Source organism: Chelmon rostratus, chromosome 2 (genome assembly GCF_017976325.1).
Source record: "Chelmon rostratus isolate fCheRos1 chromosome 2, fCheRos1.pri, whole genome shotgun sequence".
Lineage (NCBI taxonomy): Eukaryota > Metazoa > Chordata > Actinopteri > Chaetodontiformes > Chaetodontidae > Chelmon > Chelmon rostratus.
Window position 1 is genome coordinate 6,161,398 of NC_055659.1, and position 14,816 is coordinate 6,176,213.

Sequence of the window (14,816 nt, forward strand, 5' to 3'; positions counted from 1 at the left end):
TCAGCCCTGCGCTGTCATATTTTTAGCTTCGTCATCTTCTTCATTTACCTCATGAGGAAAACGCTGCCGTTTCCCACTCGATGCGCCCTGCTTATCAACGAACTGCAGACAGCCTCTGTTATCTAACGTGTTAGAGACGCTCTCCATGTCTCACACACAGCACTTCTGCGAATCCACTGTGTGGATGTTCTATTGGGGAAACTGTTTATTCCTTAATGATTATGAAGTCGTTATTTTCAGGCCTTTTTTCCTTGGAGTCAGATTGGTTTTTAATATTAATGTGATCACATTAATATGGGGGGTGGGCCCTCGATGAAACACAGCGGGGGAGCAGAGGAGAGGGGAGAACCAGCACGACTATAAATGACAGCAAAAGGCAGTAAAGACTCTCATACTGAGCTGAATGATGCACAGAAATTGGGGAAGTAGCATGTTTGGGATGGACCCCCAAACTGGTTTTTATCAGAAAATTGACCACTATAGGGCACAGGGAACTTGGATTTAACGTCTATGCTTGTAGAATTGAAATGGTACAGGTTGTGCAAACGGTATAGCATTCTCTGGTTTCTGAAATAAAGCACAAAGAAACAAAGGCATATCTGGCCAAGCTACCGATCTTAACACTCAGCGAAGTTAATTTCTGTGCAGGCTAATGTTCATTACTGAAAGGAGTCTTTACCGCAGTACAATAAATACACTTACTATTGACTAGACCATGCAATGTCATGAAATACAGGGAGAGAATCAAGTTATTGTGCTAAATGAACCTTAGAACAGTAATATTAGAATTGACATCAACACTGACTCCTGCACTAGTAACAATGGCAAAACTGCCTTTGAGTCTACACTTACGTGATTGGCTGAAAAAGAAGGAGACGGCTCATGCATCACGTGAGCCACGTGAGGGGAGTCTCAAAAAAACATAGAAATTCAGAAGTTCACACGTCTTAAAGCAATTAGTTAGTTAGTCTAGCGTGCAAAGTAGAAAATTATGCAGTGTTTTACCCTTTGTCGTTATTCTCCATCACTGTCTTTGCACTCATTACAGCCAAGCCTCTCTTTTTCTCTGCTGCTTCTATTATTTCATCTGCAGCTCTATGAGAAAGGATGAAAACAAATCAGTACATCCTGAATTACCGGTCAGTCTACAACCTGTCAAACTGGCTGGACATTGGATACACGGGGAAAATTCTATCTGATGGATGAAGTGGAGTCAACTCATTTCTGACAGCGACTACGTCTCTCCCTGCTTCTCACAGGAGTTAATCCACAGGATGATTAGATAGTTTGTAATTTGAATAATTTACGTGTTGTTAGAATTTGCTCGAACTTGATTAATTTGAAAAAGTGGCGGCCCTTCTAAAAAATAAATACCAGGCAGATGGATCACAGACTGTGATTGGTCTGAGAGAGATCACACAGAAACAGGAAACACATGCTTGCCATTGTGCAGGCTTCAAATCATATGAATATTCATAGAACAAAAGTGTGACAGGACAGTCCCTCTCTCCTTACTGATGGTGCTGGGCTAATCTGACTCACTGGTTTAGCTAACAAGCAGCAGCAGTTACAGCTGAGTCCTCATTTGGTTGTTTCATTTCCTCTTTGAGCTCTTTGCCAACAGTTAATGGAAAAAAAAAAGATGAGTCAATGGAAAATCAGACTCAGACCAGGATTCTCAGTAAGAATTGATGATCAGTGTAAACCTTCTGTTCCTGTCTGTCAGGACAGCAGCTGTGTTTGATTGAATCCTCGGGGCTCCACCTGTTAGCATGCGGCCCAGAGGAGGTCAGCTGGCTCCGGCCCCAGCTGCAGGTTCTTTCACCTGGGCCGTATCAAAGCCGGGACGCCCCACCCTCGCAGCCCTGCAGAGCTCGTTAGCTGTCGGAGCTAATTGGGTGGGTCTCCGCTGCACAGATGCTGACGCACTTCAAAGGAGTTACCCTTCAAAGAGCACACAGGTCAAAGTGGGAATAGGAGGAGGAACATGAATATATGCATAAATTCATGTTAAATAGTTTGACTCTGAGGATTCCCTTATAGAACAGAGTCAAGGATAGAGGAACCTGGAGAGAAGTTTCACAACTTCCCTGTGTTTAATACAAATACCAGTTAAAATATTTTTTGGTTGGGTTTAGTAAAGTCCTTAACGCAAATCTTCATTACATACTACATGACCAAAGTGTGTGGACAAAATCTAGTGTGAGTCTCGCCACTAGATTTTGGAATCTGGCTGCATTCAGTCACAAGATCATTAGCAAGGTGGAACGCGGGTGTTTGGTGATCAGGTCTGGCTCACTGTCGGCGTTGCAGTTATTCCTAAAGATTTCGGATGGGCCCGAGAACAGGGCTCTGTGCAGGCCAGTCCAGTTCCTTCACTCCAAACCGTCAAACACAAACTGTTGACGCACAGGTGGAAGCACATAGTTATCTAAAATTTAATTTTTTGCCGCAATATTGAAGTCAAAGTTAAACGGCTGGTAGAGCAGCTTTATCTCCTGTAACGTTACATTTATCTAAGTAAAACAGAACATGTGGGCGTATATTATAGCGAGAGGGATTTCATCAAATCCTCCAATTTGATTGGAACACTCAAAACTTGCCATGGCTTGTCGAATATGCCATCTGAATGTACTGTAGACAGATATGAAGCTGTAGAGGACCGCTGGTCTCCACCCACACCTCCATCACCCCATTTTAACTACAAAGTTTTTGCAAACTGACATCCAGGCATGAAATCTGACACAAACTATAACGTAACTCTGTGTTAGCAGAAAACAAGTGTTTTGCAGTTTTTATATGATAGATGGGGTTCCTCCAGATCACATGGGGGCTGTCCACATACTTTTGGCCACATAGTGTACGAGTGATTTTTGACGCTACTCAGCCTGTCAGCAGTGCCATCAGTCATTCTGACAATATTTACTGTTGAACATGAACACAAACATGCACAGAAAAATACCCTCAATGCTTAAAAGCACTAGATGGGTTACAGTGATTAGATCTAATGTTCCCAGGCATCAGGAAGTTGTGGTGTTTGTTGGTGTGGAGTTGGCAGTGTTTACAGTAAACAGGTCCCTCTGCAGGTGAGGACTGACCAGAAAACACCTGAGACTGGTTCATTTCTTTTCTCTTCCTTCCTTCGTCTAATATGGTGATCATGTTCGCTGCTTTCTGTGTGGGAAAACTTTCAGCCATCTCAGAGCTGTGTGGAGTTACTGCTGATGCAAACTGAACCTTTCCTGCTGTTGCTGCTTCGCATTAAAAGAATGGCGAACTGGCAGGATACTTTTGTTGATTCGTCGTGTGAAGCTACATAGAACTGGGTTTTGGAGTTTGGTGCAATTTCAGTACAGCAAACAAACAAATACATCGATATGTTTCTTTTCATTTGTCATTGTTGTTGAAATTTTCATAACGTGTTGTTTTGTGTGCGCCTGTGTGCACTGCAGCCCCCGTACTGTGAGGGTTTGGCATGAATACATAGGCTGTTGTGTGTTTGTCATCAAGCTTAATTACCAGTGGTATACGGGTATAATCAGCCGGATATGGACATATTTTGAACCATTTGGTCAGTGGAATCAGGCCGTTCACAGCACGGCTCGGAGTGACTACCTCCCTTGTTTTTGAGAAACCCTAATGGACAATATTGTTTCATGAAAAGCACAAACATTAAAGGGACAGTGCTCTAAATCTTTCAGCTCCACTGTGTGTTTTCCTTCATCTGCTGCAACAATGGAGGCTTTTATCTGCCTGCCCCTCATACACATTCACACCTGGGAACTGACCAATACCACCAGTGTCTGATGTGTCCCCCCCTCCACACACAAATAGGCTGCTGCAGGTCTGTTTCAGAGTATTTGGGTTGTGATCAGTGTGGATGAGTTATCTGTGGCGTTGAACAGGCTGAGCTTCAGGCTGTAAACAGGATTATTGAAAACCTGGATGCTCTCCAGATGTTGCTGCTTTGTTTGGTTCAGATCTGTCTCCTCCCTGGTGCCTTCTTCTTTCATGAAGGACATGTCCTCTGTGCGGCTGTCTCCTGCGTCCCTCTGAATTTAGAGTTCATCAGCAGTGTCTCTCCCTCCACTTCTTTGCCTCTTTGCCATCACCCTGCCCACTCACTTCATCTGATGGCAGGGAATCACTGTCAACAGACACTCGCGTGCAGAGAGTATACTATCGATTATCTGCGTAGGTGGATGTGTTCAGTCTGTGCGGACATGAAGTCTGGGCTGCATGTTGACGGTCCATGCAGACCATCATGGGCAGATAACTAAACACGGACTTAATGTGTTAAGAAGCAGTTACAAGCTTCAGAATAAAAACTGGGTTGTGACATCCATGAGAAACTACAGGAATTTTGGCCTCCGAGCTTCGTAGGTAGTTTGATGTTCTGTAAAGAGGCAAGAACCAAAGGCAGGGGCCAGCTCAGCTTTATTTTAATAGGAGAATAGACTGGGGTGCCTCAGGTTGTCTAAACTGTCTATTCATTCAGCCAGTCTGTCAGGAATCCCAGGAATGACATTTCTACATGAAACCAAAGACTCTGTGGACCTTGTGTTGAGACCACTCTGTTTCTACAGGTGTATTAGTCCACAACATCATAACAATATGCAGCTGCTGATCACATGGATCTATTAAAAGAGCTGGTAGTGTATTGACATTTAGATGGACTGAATGATGTCCAACAACAAAAACCTGTTCAGTTAGGACCGGTCTGTATTCTGACATTAGAGCCATATTTTGTAACAATAGATGCCAAGCCCAAACAGACTAACAAGGCAGCACTATGAATTTCCATGTACATAGGTGAAAGACCAAATATGCAAATTATAGGAAGACATTCTGTATGCCTTCATACTTGACATGCATCATATCTCATATTGTTCTCATATTATATATCTGTATTATTCAGTATTAGCATGACCGGATAGTGTACATTTTAAAGTAGTTACCTATGTCATTTTTATAAAACTAACCTGAGCCACCCACCATTGTGTAAAACTCATGAATGTGCACTCAGAGCACGGCCTAAGATGGTCACTGAAGCATGCACTGCCACGTCGTGCAAAACCACACCATTCAGGTGAAGTCCCCTTCACTGCTGCTTAGACTTGAACCAATTAGGAAGCAGAGAGGAGTTGCGGTAATTGATGGATTTATCATCAAGATGATCTCAAGCCACCTCTCTGTGTGTAAAAAATTATATTCACCAAAGCAAAGTTGAGCTTGACGAGCCTGAACATTGAAGAATACATTTAAACTCAGCCCCACCCATTTTTCATCATGTAATGTCCCCCTAATCAGTCCTGTCATATCCAATACAGATGGTCTTTGCACATGCTGTCATAACATCTAAAATTGATTACTGCAATGGACATTTCTCTGACCAGCCCATGACAGCAACAAGAGAGCTTTTGCTCCGAAAAAATATTTTTTCTCTCCAAGTTTTACTGGTCAAGCAAACTTTAAACTGGTTTCTGCGTGTGCATCATTTAAACACATTTTCTCCAAAATTCAGACTGACTGATTTTTTTATCTTTGGAATCTGTGTGTTCTTTGCGTTTGAACAAAGTTTGGAAAAAACAGCATGAATTTGCACTGAGTGCCCAGTGAGGAAGAAGAAGAAGAAGAATTAAAGGAGGCGAACAGGAAGCAGCAAGTACCCACATGTTTTGTTTCCTGTGATGAGTCATTTACCAAGTTGTGTGTGTGCGTGTACAGAATTGAAAGATGATCCTTGGTAACTGTCCATACTTTGTCACCATCTGAGTGCACTATTGACACAAACTGAGCTGAAACAATGTGTGTGGAAAGGTTGTGGAGATGATTCCTGGACCCAACTGGATTTGAGGTTCGTGTATTGGCATGCATGCACGTGTGCGTGTGTGTGCGTGTGTGTCTGTCTGTGTGCGCAAGATGCTCCACAGCGAGTCCAGACCTCTGCCTCGTCTCTCTCTGCAGTGTGGGGATTTCCTTTTCCACTCTGGTCACATGACTGCAGATATGGGTGTGGTCTCCTGCATTCTTGGCCTCTCTCTTATTCTCACTGGCTCTCTTGTTACTCTGTCTGGCATGCTGCGACACTCTCTCTCTCTCTCTCTCTCTCTCTCTCTCTCTCTCACACACACACACGCATTGTTGTCTAGACCGAACACACACTGACTTCAGTGTCGGCTCTTTGACGTGCCCTGCATGTAGAAATGTCTGTGTGAAGCCACTGTGACATGATTCAATGGGATTTTGTGTGTGCATGTGTGTGTGTGTATGTAATCTGTTGCTGGGTGCAACAAGAAACAAGTTCCTCTCTGTGTAGAGGGTGTGGCCAGCACCGAGTTTGCATAGTGGGATTGTGCGTGTGTGTGTGCGTGCGCTTGTGTGTGTGTGTGGAGGGCGGTGCAGGCTGCTGGTTTAGTATGCAGAGCAGGTGTGTCTGCAGAGGCAGAGAGGAGGGAGAGGAAGGGGGATAACAGCAGCTGAACGGAGGGACGGTCTGATTGAATGTAATGAACTGAGAGAAGAAGCAAACCTTTGTTATGACCTAAAATTTATCCTCTGAGTATGTGTGTGTGGGAGGGAGAGAACAAATTTGAAAATTCTCAATCAAGTCATTTTTCTCATAAGAGCAACAGAAGGATGTCAGTGACCGCAGCTGGACTTTTAAACCGCAGATATGAATTAAAAGACCAGAGAGAGTCAAAGTGCTCAGACAAATGTGATAAAATGGTCCAGAGTTAGTGAATAGGACTGCCTGCCAGGCACCTCGGAACGCTCACTCTTCTGACAGCTTGAGATCAGGACGTTCTCCAGTGTCCAGCCAGTTTTAAGGAGAGGATGGGACTCATCTCTCATCCAGGGAATGTTATTGGTTCATATTCTTGTAACTGCATGGCGAAATGATCCAGGCAGTAGAGTAGGAGGGACTCTGATTGGCTGTAGTGCGTGTAAAGACAGACACCAATGGCAGTGAAGTGTTTGATAAGAAGCTGCATAACTTGCAACTTTGTGGAATGCCGTTGTTAGCACGCTCGCCATGCTCGCTCACACGTTATATTTCCTGTCCCCAGCTGCTTATGGCCACGTCACACGAGGAGGTTCCTGCGGACAAGCTGAGGCCTGACTACAGCTTGCTGGTTGACACTGTCCTCATGACGTTGCTCGAGATTTCGAGCATGTGAAAATTCTAGCCAGTCTGCTGTGTTAATATACATCTGATTTCCTCACAATAGCAACATGGTAGATGTGGTCTTCGTCAGTGTGAGTCATTCTGCTTCTTGGTTTTGTTTAGTTTAACCAAATGCAATCCGGACAAGTGCCAAAAGACACATCATATCCTCATTGAGATGGATTATTTTTGGAAAACTGTTTACATGCAAAAAGAAGTCCAAACATTTTTATGTTTTCAGGTGTTTTTCAAAATGTTTCCATCCACACGGAAACACCAAAGCAATAGAAACAAATATTTTTCTTCCTCGGCTTTTCCACTGGCCTCTGCTCCACAATGGGGTTTTTTTTATGCTGCACAAATACATTTATGAGAATATGGAAGGAAAATCCAACAACTGAACAAATGAACATTTATGGCACGAGTCATAAACATGGAATCTTTCCATCTCTGTGTGATATGAACACAGCATGAGACTTGCTGCTTGTGGGTTTTGTTGTATTACAAATAATTTCACTAAATTTCAGCATAGATTTAAAAACTCTGTGTAGAAAGAAAAAGGACGTCTGGAGAGAGAGTTCACAGACAGATCCAGACACACCAGGTCCAGGATTACAGACTATCCCCCATGCTGGTTCGCCCACATATGCACATAAATCAGTTTGTTCTGCTTGGACTTTTTTGTAATTTTCTGCACGCACACATGTGCTCACTCTCACATGCACACACATACACACACACACATGTGGCTGGCAACATGGTGGCTGCAGCTTAATTTCATCTGAGGTCAATAACAAACAGATAAGATGGACAAAGAACAGACACATTGTCTCTCACACACATGCACACACACATGCACACACACACACACTGATACTCCATCTATATATAGGGACAGCTGAAGTCCTGACATCACTTCCTGCCATGCTCCTGTAACTCAATCCACCCTTTCATTGAGGCTTTCTTTCTGTGTTCTTTGTAGGAAAATGAAACTTTTGTGTATCATGTGACACAGACAAATTCAGTCTGCGTTGTTGTTCCACTTCACTGATTGATCACAGAGTTATATTCTGTATTTAGCGTCCTCCTACATTCTTAACCAGCTGGTTTCAAACTAGAAATTTAAGGTTAAGACCTTAATGATGTGTAAGTCGGTTGCAGAAGGGAAAGGAAAACATCAAAAGTTATTTAGTCCTCTACTCTAAAATTTTTGTCATAATGTTTTCTAATTTGAGGTGTCTCATAATCTTTCCATCAGCATCTTTGTATCTCTACATGATTCAAAACAGCGTTTTGATCAAGTGTCTGGTCAGATTAATTCATATCCTCATGTATTAGAAAGGTAGCACCGTCACGTGGTTCAGCAACAGCTCCACTTATTTTGGGGAGGGCTGCTAACCAGAGTCAGCTGACATATGTTGGCCCATTCAGTCAGATGGTCCAATCAGACCAGCAGTTTGTCAGCAGTGTGGAGACAGCAGCTTGTTTGTAGTCCTCTGCTTCACCTCCACTTTCTACACAGTCTGTCAGAAGATAAAGAGCATTTGTTTCTTCAGCTAAGCACAATGCACATGCTTAATGTGTGTTTTTGTTGTGGTTACATAATCTGTAATAGTATTATGTGTCAATGATGAGTATTTTATGTATTAAAGATGAATCTGCTGACTGCACATGTCAGAAATGTGATGATCTGTGAGACTGTAATGCAGCTCAACAACATTACCATCAACTTTAGTCCCACCCAAAAGACTGATTGGCTCAGTTGTTTCTCCAATAGCAAACAGCAGACCTTTGAATCACTCGACATGTTTACGTAGTTGAACTGTTTGGACCCAGGTTGACTCTAACAGGAACAGAGTTAAAGGACTGAAAATGGTCAAAAATAAAACCATGTTAGCAGGAAGTAGCGTCTTCAGTATGAGATGAAGATCAGCTGTCAGGACTCGTCTGTGTCCAGCGTCGTCTCTCTGTGCGTACTGTGGCATGCCTTTACAAATCATTTGCCTTCCCTCTCTCTCAAACACACATAATTTATTATTCTCGCCTCTGAATCTAGTGCTGCGTGTCAAGCTAAGTGCTAAGTGACACCGTGGCAGAGCTAGTGGAGTGTGTGTGTTATCAAAGTGTTTAAGTTTGTATTAGTCTGTGTTAAAGACATGCTCGCTAAAGCATAACAGTCACATACACACTCAGTCACATGACAGGCAAGAATGTGTGTGTGTGTGTGTATGTGTTATCTGTGTTCCAGCAGGTGTGTCATGTAGGGCTAAAGATAGGAATGCTCACCTTTGGATGGCAGAGGGTGCGGCACTGTAGTTAACAAGCAATAAAGGATTATGTTTGTCAAACTCCACCCAAAATCTGTTCTTCTTCCATAGTTTTCCCAACTTATGTTCACACATCGTAGAGATGTATCAATGTTTCATGCTATGGTTATCAGAAAAGATAAGATAATCCTTTATTGATCCCCCAAAGAGGAAATTCAAGTGTTAGAGCAGCACAAGAAAAAAAGTACAAATAAATAGTGAGAACTCATTGCCGGCAGAAAATCACGGTAAATAAGATTATCACGATCATAAATCTCCCTGAAATATTACTATTGTTACTAAAATGCAGCAAAATTACTTCACACTGTGATCACCCTGGAGTACATCACACCTAACCAACTGAAAACTAAACAGTAGAAGTTGAACAATGAATTGGTTTGGTTGATTGGCCAATTAATTGCCATCGACAGTTATGGCCAGGGTCATTAATATGAAAGTTAGCGTTGCATAAGGCAGCTTCACGAGTAAATTATGAGCATAATGAGGCTGCAGGGTCAGACTGAAGATAGTGACTGATCGGTTACTGACTTTTTACTCCTTCAAAGTATCATTACCATATCAACCTTCAATCCACAATTGGTGGATCTCGAGTGAACCAACATCATATACCCTGCAGTTATGCACCATAAAGCAGGTTGTTGTTTCAAGTTTAGGACAGTTGACTGGAAATTACTTAAAATGCAGTTTAGAAACTGCAACGCAATTCTAACTGTTCTGATTTCTTTTCTGTGGTAATAGCACAGAAAGAACCAGAAAGTCCAGCACGCTGTCGAATACTCGTACTTTATTTTCAGTGCTTCAGTCCTTCATCAGATAAAATTCATGAATTGAATTTTTTTGGTTCTGTCACAGTTTATTGAGTTTTATTGAATTTCTGATCCAGTCCTACAGTCATTAAACCTTCCTGGAGTGCAGGAACTTTAGTTTTTAATAATTAAATGGCACAGTGTTGGAACATAATAGCAAAGGACTGTGGGTGACACAGTTATCTTGGGCTCTTACAAGCCACGAGGACAACCCGCCCATCTGCACACCATCTCTGTATCACTACTAACAAGTACCAAAGCCAGTGTTGAAGCTGAACTGTGAGGAGTGATGTAATGACATGTCCTCTCATGTCAGTCATGGGAAATGCATGTCCTCTCAATGTTCAACTCAGCACCTATAAACTAGCCGTGCTTCAGTAGGTCCACAAGCTTGTATTGTAGAAGCATTCCAAGTCAAACCAGTCTAGTTAGAGCTAGCCAGACCAGGAGCCTGGTTCGCTGTTTTTTTCATCTGAATGTTTCATTACAGTCACTTTCACATGCATCTTTTTCCACAGCTAACAAATGGACAGATACATACAGAAATGATCATTTTGAAAAATATTGACGTGTGAACTGATTCAGACCACAATCAGCCAGTGTTTTCTTAACAAGTACTCGAATAGTCGCATCGTTATGTAATCAGCATTGTGGTAGTTTCTGTTCGCCCCGAGGTTATGTGGTAACATTTGGAAGAGTGGGCTTGTCTCAGTTTGTGAATCTGTTTTAAAAAGAGTGAAAAGAATTTTAAACAAAAAATGAAAACCAGATCAGTTTGAAGCGGAGCCAGAAAACTGTTGTTTTATCTGATATGTCTTGAGATAGAATGGCTGTTCTTTGTTCTCTGGAAACCACATGTTTAATTCTGATTATTTACACAACATATCATGATTCCCATTAATGATAAGAACACACTGTACACACACCAACCGATGCTGTTGCTTTAATCTGCATCATTTGTATAGAGTTATGTACCTGTTTCATCTTTTGTAATGAAATACTTGTACATTTCCTCTTCTTAGTGCCTGTTAATTAAGTAATCTCATCATCTATAATTAGCACATTCCATCACAATGACATCACTACCGATTTGCATAGTAACATACTACAAACATTAATGTGGTGAGGTCTGTGGGCAGTTTATTTTATTTTATTTCTCTGTTGTCTCATTGTGATATTGATTGGACTTCTAGTCAATAAGCAGACGGATAATTACGGAACACAGAGAGAGGGCATTTGTTGTGGTCTATTCAACACACACACACACACACACACACACGCGCACACACACAGCTAGAGTGCTCTGTGAAAAGAAAAGGAAAAAAAATTGGGAGACAAGTAATAGAGGAGGGAAGAGGTTAACAGACAGATTAATTAGAAACTGGGCTCCTAATGAAAGTTTTGAAAATTTTCAGTCACCTTTTTAAAAACTGAGGAACTGGAGGAGCATTTTTGTGATGTCCAAAAATGCTCAATCAAAACTGACACTTAATAATCCTCTGCCGCTGTAATTTATATGATTTGTGCTGTTCCTGAGATGCTGTGGAAAACACAAACATGAATGTGCTAAAGCGACCTTGAGTTCCTGAGTTTATATCGTGTTCATTGGGTTTGTTTAATGAATAGTTAATGAGTCATGACTTTACTTCCTGATTTGGTTCCGGGGGTTTGGTTGCTGAGGGACCTGCAGAGAGCCCTCTCAACGACACCACAGAGGCTCTGAGGAACAAACCGGGATAGTGGAACAAGCCAGCAGAACGTTGCACAGTGTCGGTCCCGGATGTTTTGGCGCCCTAGGTGGAGTCTCATTCAAATTTGCATTTTCACAATGAGAGGTTTTTACGAAAAACAATTTTTAATACAATAAACAATTTACCATGCAATTCACTTTGTTTGAGTTGTTCCCCTGCATCTCCACAGGTGAAAGTAAATATCAGTACATGAATAAATGCTGAATGGACTGTGCATGCAACACTATAGGTGCATTTTTTACTTTTCTTTGCTGCTCTTCTTAATGACAGGTCTAATGAGTGGTGGAGCAGGCACAGGGGTCGACATGCAAATGGATTTTTCTGTGTTCATTTATGGCTGTCAGAGTGGTAATGAGGCTCATGCACGATAACTGAGATTTATAAAACAGGCCCTTGCGTATAGGTAGCTTTATAAATCTCACAAGAAGGAATGCGTATGCATATTTCTGTCTTTGTGCGTGCAGAGTTTTATGTATCTGGCCCTAGCTCTGAATCAAGGAGTGATTCATCCATAAACAAGTAGCAGCGGGTGTTCCTGCGCTGGGAATTTCAGGAAGTGCCTGACCAGCCAGTTCCTAGATAGCTCTCAGGATGCCCTCCCACAGTTCATAATATCTAGCATCCGAGCAGTAAAGTGTCGGTGGTGCCGATCCACCACGTCTTGTCTTTGGTGCGTACAGATGGCAGAGGTGTACAGAGGACTTTCATGCACCCTGCTAGGAATGTCTGTCTAAACTTCCTTAGTTACCTTCATCTTGTCTAAATGTTAACACGCGTCTCCCAGCCTATTATTGTGCTAGGTATAGCAGTATTTTAAATGAAAAAATCACCAAAACTGATTACTATGAGCTCCATAAAGATAGCAAAGGAAGGGCTGTTGTATTGGACTGCATTAGGTTGTACGGTGTATGGGGACAACAAGTTTTAAAATGGAAAATGCAAATTCATGTCTTTAAACTCTTCATCTGAATGATACCGCGGTGATGCGGCACAAGACAGCGTTTAGCTCATGTGTGGATGAAGCTGTAAGAGACATTCAGATTAAATTCGCCTTCGTCTGAATGACAAAAAGCCATTACTGTGACTGCTTGAACACGCCAGCCAAAAGGGAGGCTCGCCCCCCAGTTTTAAGAACCACTGACTGTGGCGATTGCCTCTGTTACATGTACCACAAGCCACCTCTAAAGATAAGTCTGACTCCAGCACTAACAGCAGTCCTTCTCTAACAGGCTGCGCTTGTGAACCAATTTGAGTTAACAGTAAGACCTTGGGAGTGAGGACATTTTTAGAAAGTGAGAACATTTTGGCTGGTCCTCGCTTTCAGACAGACCTTCCCAGGGCTTGGTTATGTTTAGGTTAGAATTAAGTTTAGGTTTAGGTTAGAATTAGCTGTAGGTGTAAGTGCATGTGAGGGTTGGGGTTAAGCATTTAGTCATGATGGTTGAGGTTGAAGTAAGGGGCTATGGAATGCATCATGTCAATGAGTGTCCTCACAAGAATAGAAGTGTGTGTGTGTGTGTGTGTGTGTGTGTGTGTGTGTGTGTGTGTGTGTGTGTGTGTGTGTGTGTGTGTGTGTGTGTGTCTATGACAGACCACTAAACAGTGAAAAATGGAGGACAGCCTGTGAGGTGCACTTACATAATCTGTGTTGATGGGTTGGAATGCAACACTTTGGCCACACAGTCGTGCACATGCACAGACACACACACACACACACACACACACACACACACACAAACACACTGACCCAGTGGAGTTCTCCCTTTCATTGGTGTACCTTCCTCTGTTTGGTGTTGATTGGCTCTCAGAGCTGCAGTGTAGTCAGTTTGAACTCTGGGTTTTCATCAGCAGCACAAAGGAATCCAGCTTCCTTGTGTCATTTATTTTAACAATACCTTTGGTCTTCACTTATGAATTGTGATGATACCCTACAGTTTGATGTTGTGAAGGATGACATATAACTTGTCCATAAATGAGAGAAAAGACAAAATTAGTCTTAAAAAATTATACAGTTCTTTCTACGTCAGAGTCATAAACTCTGCAGACCGTTCAGGGAGTGCAGATATTTACCAACCAATTACGTGTCTCGGCGGAGCAGCATAAACCAATAATCAGTTTATATCATAATGACCTCTGTGATTCAGTGGAGTCCTTTAATAATCTGAGATGAGAAACTCTCCCCTAATTGGCCCAATTAGTCTCCGTGCTATTAATTAGTAAAAATCAAAGTCCTGAACTGCTGTCTGTTGCTGATGATGTTACTGTGTCTTCAGACTGTTTCCTGTCTGGATCTGGTTTATAAAAATCTGCTTTCTTGTTTTCTTTCCTCCGCAGTGACAAGAACATGTTTTCTCCCCTGTTTCCATGGTAGCCCGAGACGAGTATGTACATCCGGGTTAGGAGTTAACCTAAGCGCTCAACATCTCTGCCTGCCTTCTGTGAGAACTACACTACCCACAATTCCTGTGAACTGACTACCCGATCTGACGTTTAGATCAGTTTAGCGAAGACACGAAGAGGAGCAACAACTACAACAACAACACTGCTGTGAAGAGGACAAACATGGCCAACAACATGGCGGACCACCCTCCGGGGAATTCGGTTGCAGAGGGCAACCATGACGGGGACTTTGGTGTGACCACGGCGGATCTGAGGAGCCTGATGGAGCTGCGGAGCGCCGAGGCCGTCAACAAGATACGGGACACGTATGGAGATGTGCAGGGCATCTGCCGCCGCCTGAAAACATCACCTATAGAAGGTAAGA

General features: G+C 42.5%; 1 protein-coding gene across 1 annotated transcript in view; it reads left to right on the forward strand.

Annotated features, from left to right (window-relative positions):
• The window catches only part of LOC121617955 (plasma membrane calcium-transporting ATPase 1-like), an 83,792-nt gene that overhangs the window by 17,518 nt on the left and 51,458 nt on the right, over window positions 1-14,816 (forward strand). Inside the window, exon 2 of the mRNA XM_041953156.1 lies at window positions 14,387-14,810. Coding sequence (XP_041809090.1) covers window positions 14,615-14,810 — 196 coding nt within the window. The 5' untranslated portion in view covers window positions 14,387-14,614. The remainder of the gene's footprint in view (window positions 1-14,386; window positions 14,811-14,816) is intronic.